Genomic DNA, 8,892 nt, shown 5'->3' on the forward strand with positions numbered 1-8,892 from the left:
TCCTCCTTGACCTCAATCGTGTACCGTGAGACGAGCATAGTCAAGATCGCGATGCCCTCGGTCTCGAAAAACCTGATATATGCGCGTTAGAGTGGGCTGCGAAAGATTGGCAGGCATACGCACCGGCGTCCGAGGCACGACCGAGCGCCAGAGCTGAAGGGCAGGAACGCGTCGCGTGGCCAGTCGCCGTGGAACCGCTCCGGCTTGAATGCGTACGGATCCTCCCAGTAGCGGGCTACGCGACGGTGCATTGTGTCAGTACAGCAAGGTGCAATCGACATGAAGATGCATACGATTGTAGTGCAAGCCTGTGATATTCAGCACGATGGTGCTGCCTTGGGGGACCGGAACGATGACATTATTGCCGCTGCTGTCGGTAGTCACGAGCGTAGCATCCTCAGCGGCGTATTTGGGGACAGCGGCCGCCTGCAAAGCTGCATAAGAATATATGCTTTCTGGCGGAGCTGCGGACAACTTACAGGTGGGAACAACCGGAGTGTTTCATAAAACACACTGAAGTGCATGCATGAGCGGCTGGGGTAGATTCTCAGTATAGTGTACGTACGCGATTGACTCGCTTAGCGAGTTCATCTCTTGGTAGGTCTGTAGTTAACAATCAAGATATCAGCTCCGGACGCCTGAGAACCTGATCTGGGCACTTGCCGGTAGTCTATCATCGGGAATGACGCTCTTGATTTGTCGATATAGCTTCTCCTGTTGCTCGGGATACAGCGCAAGTAGCCCAAACGTGAAGCACAGTGTATGTGCGGTAGTCTGATGAATATTCAGCTACTCGCTTGGCTCAAGCACTTCGTTCAATGCTCACTTCGTGACCAGCCAGCAGGAATATAAAGATATTACCTGGTAATTCAATAAGCGCCGCATCGTAAGAGATCGAAATACAATATTTACCAAGGAGTTCCCGATCCGTAAGCTTCGCCTGACCATCGGACTCCTCCTCACTGGCGTCCAGCAATCCGCTGAACAGGTCATATCGCTCCTCCTTCTTCTCGGCGTATCGTCGAGCATGGATCATCTCCATCATATGTTGCTATGCGATAGTATCAGTATATGGCTTACTGCACCAGCGGTGAAACACATGCCTCGAGCTCCTGGAAGGCCAAGTTGGCCCGCTTCATTCGTTCTGTCAGGCCTAGCTTCAGGAGACAGTCAGGAGTGATGAGCTTGATGAAGACGTCTAATGAGACGTAGTGTAGAGCTTCCTGCAAATTATGTCATGAGACATGAAGGAAAAAGACGACAGGAAGCCCCTTGCCTTGAAGGTCATGCTGTGGCCCGGTAGAAGTTTAGAGTCTTCCTGCCAGGTCATCCGTCTGCCGAAGCCAGCGACACCGATGACGAAAAGTGCGATCTTCACATACATGTCAGTCAAGTTCGTTAGTACTAACGAAGGCATGAGAACCTACCGGCAGCGTGATATCCACCGCATTCTCCACCGTGATGGCCTTCTGTTCCCCCCAGACATTTTCGAACAGGTCGGCCATGATCTTGACAGTCTCTTCCCAGACTAACTTGTTGTTGCGCTAAGCACTACGACGTAAGATGTGAAGACATAGGATAAATGCGATTGAACAGACTTCGGAGAATGCAGGTGCAGCAATCTTCCTGTAGCGCTTCCAATCTTCCCCTTCCGAAGCGATAATATTTTTGCCAAAGAAGGCCAGCGCTCTGTACTGTTTAACTGGCTTTGGGAACTGGGCACGGGACGATGTAATCTCCTGTATTTCGGTGGGTACTGCAGCGAATGCGCTTCAGCTGAATGATGCGTACTTTTATTGCCGCTGCATCAGCAACTATGAATTCATTGTGCGCTTTCGGGAGGACAGAGACCTATTCTCAGGGAAGGTAAGCAGCAGTAGAGATTAACTAAATGCTGTGTCTTGCCGTGGTGATTATGTCCATGCCGTGTTCTTCGAACATAAGATGTTTCCCCCTCCAGAAACTCATCCCACCTCTGGTTATTCCGCGTATTGGTTTTTTGAACCTGAATACGAAGGCGAGCAAGCCCTGCGTCGGGAGGAGCGTGCGGTATCCAGGATGATCACTTGAGAACCATGTCAGCAATATTGTCTCCTGCCATCTCTAAGCTGCCACGCACTGTATGGATTTGATGACTGCGCGGTAGTCGACATATTTCTTGACGCAGTAGAGTAGGAAGATGGACAGCAGGACCGACAAGATAGTGCCCATGTCGTCGAGTAGTGTATCGCACCCGTGAAGGCGTACTCAATTCTCAAGCGGATGGGAGATGGGATGGTTTCGAGCCAGACGGTCGCAGGTGGATGGCTTTTCCGCTGGTGCCGGCCATGGATTACTGTAGCCGTGAGACATGGATCATAAATAGATCTGCGCCTGGCCCGCCATTCCGCCAGCAAGCCCCGCCCGCTTCTAAAACAGGAAGGTCTATTTGTACAAGACAAATAGAGGTCGTTGACAACGGCTGTGAGGCTTAGACAAAGCTTAGAAGGGGCATTTTGCTCAACGCGCTGTATAGTCTGCAAAGAGAAGAATGGGACTCCCCCCCCTCCCGGGAATTGCCCACTAAGCGTCCATGTGTAATTGGGTCCGAGATATACACCGTTGCCTCCCACGTCTCCCTTAAGACCTCAAGCAAACGGTCACACCACGCTTTCTCGTAAGAACTGATATTCATTCTGGCACAATCAGACCGCCATCTTTGGGCTTGTCCTCTCGCTGAAGCGTTGATGATGCTGAAGGCTCTGCCCAGATTCGAAGCGGCTAGGTGGCCAAGCCACGCCTTTGAGGAGTGGCCTGATTGTCCGGAAGATTGGCGGCGAATCACCGATGGCTCAGGCGCGCTGCGGAAAACGTCAGGTCTGTAGGTGGTAATCACAGTGTCTCTGCCAAGCCGTAAATAGAACTGGAAGCCGTACAGTCAGAGCGAGACTGCATGCAGAATTATACAATGGGGTCGGCAACGCCTTCACGGACAGGCTACGGGGGGCGTGCAAATTTGATGAACGGAGGCGTGAATATTTTTCCTTTGACTTAGAGGTACGAGCCATTAACCACGCATGCGGTGTGATAATGGGCCGCGTGACGCATCAAGGGCATGATTGCTTCTAGACTCGAATTTTGACTTCAGCACAGTTTGGTACACTTGGTGAAGTAGTGAAAGCGGGTAACGTAGTCATGAGCAGATGGAGCAAGCTTCCGGATCGTCTTAGCCTCAGCGGATTTCCGACTCGGAGGCGCAGCGGGCATCTCAAGCGTCGCCCGCATAGGCCTCACAGGCGTAGGCATGCATTTAGGCGGCGTCGCAGAGACCTATTTACTCAGGAATCTGCCACTGCAGTTTGACTGGGCCTTACATGAGAGCTCCAACTTTACCCTTCCAATGCGCCCAAATTCCGTAACCCTGCCAATGAGCGTACATCACAAGGGCTATTCGCTCACGAGATCAAATCCGCGGTGAAAATCGGCTGTTTCCGTTTTCTTGGCCAAAGCGTTGAAGAAGCTGGTGGGGTCAACCATAAAGAGGCTGCGCGGGTTATCCATTATTGCCAGGAGAATGCGTCGGAGATGAGAGGCTGTTGAGTTGAACTTGTTGAGCGTAGTTGCGGAGAGGAAGTTAGAAGGAATGCGGTGACTACATGGGTAGCGGACTTGCTTCCGCCAAGATATGTATCTGTGCGACTGACATCTCCGCCAAATGGTAGACCACGTTCAAGCCGTGATTGACAACAGGTCTAGTGTCGTCATTGATTCGGAAGATTGGCTGACGGTCACCCGGGGATCGATTCATCGGAGAGATAGGTCAACATTATAGGGTAGCTCAACTGTAGTGTCTGGCTGTTAGCTACAAATTACCGGAACCTACCTGGAGCTTCGATCCACACACGACCGAAAGCCCTGATCGAACTCTCAGATATTTTCAGGCCAGTGTCTGGGTTAGGTATCGCGTTAAAAAGGGATAAGGTCCGTCGTCCGATACATAGTACACTGATACAGAGCACGGCCCACTACCGCCTCTTGAACACCAGAGGCATCCGGACGGGCCTGACACCGAGATCGTCAGCACACGCCCAATCAGCACAACGAGAAACCCCACTCACATTAATGTCAGGCCCCTTTTTACACGGAGGATACGCTCCTTGCGTTCCTCGAACGACTCCCCCGCGAACTCCGGCTCCGGCTTAATCTCGACAGTGTACCGCGAGACAAGCATGGTCAAGATCGCGATGCCCTCGGTCTCGAAGAATCTGATACACCCTTCGTTAGAGCGGATTATGGTAAGTCGGAGGCACACGCACCGGCGTCCGAGGCACGACCGCGCGCCGGAGCTGAAGGGTAGAAACGCGTCGCGCGGCCAGTCGCCCTGGAACCGCTCCGGCTTGAACGCATACGGGTCTTGCCAGTAGCGGGCTAACGGGAGATGGGTCACGTCAGTGCGGTAAGGCGTAGTTGATGCACGGGAGCGTACGGTTGTAGTGTAAACCGAGGACGCTCAGGCCGACGTCGCTACCCTGGGGGACCGGGACGACGACCTTGTTACCGCTGCTGTCGGTAGTGACGAGCGTGGCATCTTCTGCGGCATACTTAGGGATATTGATCACCTGTAAAGCCGGGTTGTGACATGCATCTTCCAGCGATGCTGCGGAAGGCTTACAGGTGGGAACAACCGGAGTGTCTCATAGAATACACTGAGATATGTGCATGAGCAACTGAGATGAATTTCCACTATAGCGTACGTACGCGACTGACTCGCTCAGCGAGTTCATCTCTTGATAGGTCTGCGACCAAGAGAGAGAGAACATTAGTCTCGGGTACTTGAGAGCCTGATCTAGGCATTTACCGGTAGTCTGTCATCGGGAATGACGCCCTTGATGTGTTGATAAAGCTTCTCTTGTTGCTCGGGATACAACGCAAGCAGCCCAAACGTGAAGCACAATGTATGCGCAGTGGTCTGACAGATCTTCAGCTACCTTCTTGCCACAGGCATATCGTCTAATACTCACTTCGTGACCAGCCAGCAGGAATATAAAAATATTACCTGTTAATTCAATAATAAGTGCCGCATTGTGGGAGATCGAAATACAATATTTACCAAGGAGTTCCCGATCCGTAAGCTTCGCCTGACCATCGGACTCCTCTTCGCTGGCGTCCAGCAATCCGCTGAACAGGTCATATCGCTCCTCTTTCTTCTCGGCGTATCGCCGGGCATGAATCATTTCTAGCATATATCGCTGCGCGATAGCATTAGTGCACAGCTCATTGCCACAGCGTCCGAACACATGCCTCGAGCTCCTGGAAGGCCAAGTTGGCCCGCTTCATGCGCTCCGTCACGCCCAGCTTCAGGAGCCAGTCAGGAGTGACGAGCTTGACAAAGACGTCTGATGAAACATTGTGCAGAGCTTCCTGCAAATCATGTTATGAGACATGAAGGAGGTTGACGACAGGAAGCCCTTTGCCTTGAAGGTCATCTTGTGACCTGGGAGAAGTTTGGAGTCTTCCTGCCAGGTCATCCGTCTGCCGAAGCCAGCGACACCGATGACCAAAAGCGCAATCTGCGTACGAAAGTCAGCAAAGATCGTTGACACGAACAAGAGCCTGAGGGTTCACCGGCAGAGTAATGTCCACCGCATGGTCTACTGTGATGGCCTTCTGTTCTCCCCAGACATTCTCGAATAGGTCAGCCATGATCTTGACAGTCTCCTCCCAGACCAGCCTGTTGTTGCGCTGAATACTACGACGTGAGGGGTGAAAGCACAGGACAGATGCAGATAGACGAACTTCGGAGAATGCAGGTGCAGCAATCTTCCTGTAACGCTTCCAATCTTCCCCTTCCGAAGCAACAATATTTTTGCCAAAGAAGGTCAGCACCGCGTACTGTTTCACTGGCTTTGGGAACTGGGCACGAGACAATGTAATCTCCTGTATTTCGGTGGGTACTGCAGTAGATATGCTCCGGTTGGGAGATGCGTACCTTGATTGCTGCGGCATCAGCAACCAGAAATATGTTATGTGCCTTTGGGAGGACAGAGATCTATTCGTAGAGAAGATTAGGAGAAGTAGAGAAGAGCTGTATTCTTTGACTTACCGAGCTGACTATATCCGTGCCATAGTCTTCGAAGTCTTGGTACTTCCTCTTCCAGCCATTCGACCCACCTCTGGTTATTCCGCGTATCGGCTTCGTGGATATAAACGCGAGGAGGCCCCGTGTTGGGAGGAGCGTGCGGTATCCGGGATGGTCACTTGAGACTATCGTCAGCAATATTGTCCCATGTCACTGCTGGCCTGCTACATACTGTATGGATTTGACAAGTGCACGGAAATCGATATATTTCTTGGCGCAGTAGAGCAGGAAGATGGATAGCAGCACCGACAAGGTGGTACTCATGCCGTCGAGCGATGTGTCGTAAGTGTGTGGGGGCAAAGTCAATACCACGCCCCTCAAACGGGCAGTTATAAGAGCGGCGACGTTGGTGCCGGAGACTGTCGCTAAGCATCTATGTGTAACCGGATCTGAGACATGGAGGCACCATCGCCCCCTTTAGACATCTTCCAGAACCCGAGCAAACGGCCCCGCTGCCTCGATCGCGAGTTGTCCCACGAGAGCTGGTGTCCAAACCAATTGGTGAGAACGAGAACGTGGCAGAAGTTTGATATGTCTGGGCAAGTCGTCTTTTTGCCAGGCCTCCAAGCGTTAATTTCACCCTATCCAGGTCCAAGCTAATTCAGTTGTTAGGCTTGCGAAGAATTGCCTAGTACTGAGCAGTGAATGGTATGAGCAAGCGCGGCGAAGACGTGCCTAATCGCCCAGATGATTGGCGGCAAGCTGGAGCAACGGCGCCTCAAAGTTACTCTCAAAGTCCGACTGCTTATTCCGACCCAAAGAGCAGTCCTCAGGTCACTATTTTGTCGGCATCCGACGGCATTTGTATCTGGCACAGAGCTGCGGAAAACACCGGTGTGTAAAAAACCGCTTTATTTCGTGAGATACGGCCAGAATGACATTCCCAAGCCGTAGAAGCATTAATGCTGTAAGTCACACAGTCGGAGCAAGGTTACATTCGTAATAGCCTGCGGGAACTGTAACCTGACTCGCAAGTTGGCATTTGTACAGTACGAGCTCGAGGTTGTTGCATACCTTGATTTCATATTCACTCCCCCCTTGCTCACAAGCAACCAACGAGTAAATTCAAGCTGTCTCTGGACTGTTATCATTACTCTTGTTGTGCTCAAGTTGTCAGTACTAACCATCGCATGAGTCACACGCCGACATGTCGACATGACTCATGGCCAACACAATGGATGGTCGCGACGAAATGAGCAGCCGGCGTCCTGAAGGGTGGTTACTAACTGTTGAACCTCATCCTCGTGTAAGACCGTGACCAACGAAGGCGTGGTTATGTAATGTATAAACGTGAAAACTCTGCGAGTAGAAAGTTTACACCTTGGTGGTGTTGAAGAGCAGCTGCACACAGAACCGTCGTCCGGCCACTTCAGAAGGTCTGTAATCTAGCAGCGTCACTGAGCCAGAGCCGTCAGCATGACCGCTATGATCTGCCATTAGCTATGCAATACCGGATCATGGACTGAGCTCGCCGCCAGGTGCCGGGCCTTTCTAATATATTCTTGTACACTCCGCCCGAGACTGTCAAGTTCGCAAGCGACCATAAACCCTGATGAACGTTTTAGTCACTCACGGCTTAGTGCTTGGACTATATATTGAGATCAAGAGAAAGCTCGAATGTCAGATACATAGTATACTGATATACGGCAAGCTTTGCTACCGCCTCTTGAACACCAGAGGCATCCGGATAGGCCTAACGTCAAGACCGTCAGCATACTGTCCAACCAACACAGTGAGCATCGCACTCACGTTAACGTCAGACCCCCCTTTGCATGGAGGATCCGCTCCTTACGCTCCTCGAATGTCTCTCCAGCGAACTCTGGCTCCTCCTTGACCTCAATCGTGTACCGTGAGACGAGCATAGTCAAGATCGCGATGCCCTCGGTCTCGAAAAACCTGATATATGCGCGTTAGAGTGGGCTGCGAAAGATTGGCAGGCATACGCACCGGCGTCCGAGGCACGACCGAGCGCCAGAGCTGAAGGGCAGGAACGCGTCGCGTGGCCAGTCGCCGTGGAACCGCTCCGGCTTGAATGCGTACGGATCCTCCCAGTAGCGGGCTACGCGACGGTGCATTGTGTCAGTACAGCAAGGTGCAATCGACATGAAGATGCATACGATTGTAGTGCAAGCCTGTGATATTCAGCACGATGGTGCTGCCTTGGGGGACCGGAACGATGACATTATTGCCGCTGCTGTCGGTAGTCACGAGCGTAGCATCCTCAGCGGCGTATTTGGGGACAGCGGCCGCCTGCAAAGCTGCATAAGAATATATGCTTTCTGGCGGAGCTGCGGACAACTTACAGGTGGGAACAACCGGAGTGTTTCATAAAACACACTGAAGTGCATGCATGAGCGGCTGGGGTAGATTCTCAGTATAGTGTACGTACGCGATTGACTCGCTTAGCGAGTTCATCTCTTGGTAGGTCTGTAGTTAACAATCAAGATATCAGCTCCGGACGCCTGAGAACCTGATCTGGGCACTTGCCGGTAGTCTATCATCGGGAATGACGCTCTTGATTTGTCGATATAGCTTCTCCTGTTGCTCGGGATACAGCGCAAGTAGCCCAAACGTGAAGCACAGTGTATGTGCGGTAGTCTGATGAATATTCAGCTACTCGCTTGGCTCAAGCACTTCGTTCAATGCTCACTTCGTGACCAGCCAGCAGGAATATAAAGATATTACCTGGTAATTCAATAAGCGCCGCATCGTAAGAGATCGAAATACAATATTTACCAAGGAGTTCCCGATCCGTAAGCTTCGCCTGACCATCG

At 51.8% G+C, this 8,892-nt stretch overlaps 3 protein-coding genes across 3 annotated transcripts in view; all 3 read right to left on the reverse strand.

Annotated features, from left to right (window-relative positions):
* The window catches only part of PHACADRAFT_261326 (uncharacterized protein), a gene marked incomplete at its 3' end in the record, with an annotated part of 3,489 nt that extends 1,013 nt beyond the window's left edge, over positions 1-2,476 (reverse strand). The window contains 15 exon segments of the mRNA XM_007398999.1: positions 101-104; positions 124-235; positions 294-426; positions 480-513; positions 566-603; positions 664-774; positions 827-861; positions 913-1,051; positions 1,104-1,223; positions 1,277-1,372; positions 1,428-1,544; positions 1,599-1,739; positions 1,792-1,851; positions 1,906-2,065; positions 2,120-2,476. Coding sequence (XP_007399061.1) covers positions 101-104; positions 124-235; positions 294-426; positions 480-513; positions 566-603; positions 664-774; positions 827-861; positions 913-1,051; positions 1,104-1,223; positions 1,277-1,372; positions 1,428-1,544; positions 1,599-1,739; positions 1,792-1,851; positions 1,906-2,065; positions 2,120-2,211 — 1,392 coding nt within the window.
* A 1,528-nt stretch (positions 2,477-4,004) lies between these two features.
* Positions 4,005-6,548, reverse strand: PHACADRAFT_211944 (uncharacterized protein; the record flags this gene model as incomplete). Its single annotated transcript, XM_007399000.1, has 16 exons — positions 6,291-6,548; positions 6,083-6,236; positions 5,969-6,028; positions 5,776-5,916; positions 5,605-5,721; positions 5,474-5,549; positions 5,275-5,375; positions 5,090-5,228; positions 5,001-5,035; positions 4,838-4,948; positions 4,738-4,775; positions 4,652-4,685; positions 4,466-4,598; positions 4,296-4,407; positions 4,098-4,244; positions 4,005-4,041 (listed from the first exon to the last, which is right to left on the reverse strand). The coding sequence occupies exons 1-16, from the start codon at positions 6,380-6,382 to the stop codon at positions 4,005-4,007; spliced, it is 1,527 nt and encodes a 508-aa protein (XP_007399062.1). The 5' UTR covers positions 6,383-6,548.
* A 709-nt stretch (positions 6,549-7,257) lies between these two features.
* PHACADRAFT_126770 (uncharacterized protein) overlaps positions 7,258-8,892 on the reverse strand; it is a 4,154-nt gene continuing 2,519 nt past the window's right edge. Inside the window, exons 9-15 of the mRNA XM_007399001.1 lie at positions 8,769-8,876; positions 8,589-8,716; positions 8,422-8,476; positions 8,236-8,368; positions 8,066-8,177; positions 7,868-8,014; positions 7,258-7,811 (exon numbers count right to left, since the gene is read on the reverse strand). Of these exons, the coding sequence (XP_007399063.1) occupies positions 7,775-7,811; positions 7,868-8,014; positions 8,066-8,177; positions 8,236-8,368; positions 8,422-8,476; positions 8,589-8,716; positions 8,769-8,876 (720 nt within the window). The 3' untranslated portion in view covers positions 7,258-7,774. The remainder of the gene's footprint in view (positions 7,812-7,867; positions 8,015-8,065; positions 8,178-8,235; positions 8,369-8,421; positions 8,477-8,588; positions 8,717-8,768; positions 8,877-8,892) is intronic.

This window comes from Phanerochaete carnosa, assembly GCF_000300595.1.
Source record: "Phanerochaete carnosa HHB-10118-sp unplaced genomic scaffold PHACAscaffold_8, whole genome shotgun sequence".
NCBI lineage: Eukaryota > Fungi > Basidiomycota > Agaricomycetes > Polyporales > Phanerochaetaceae > Phanerochaete > Phanerochaete carnosa.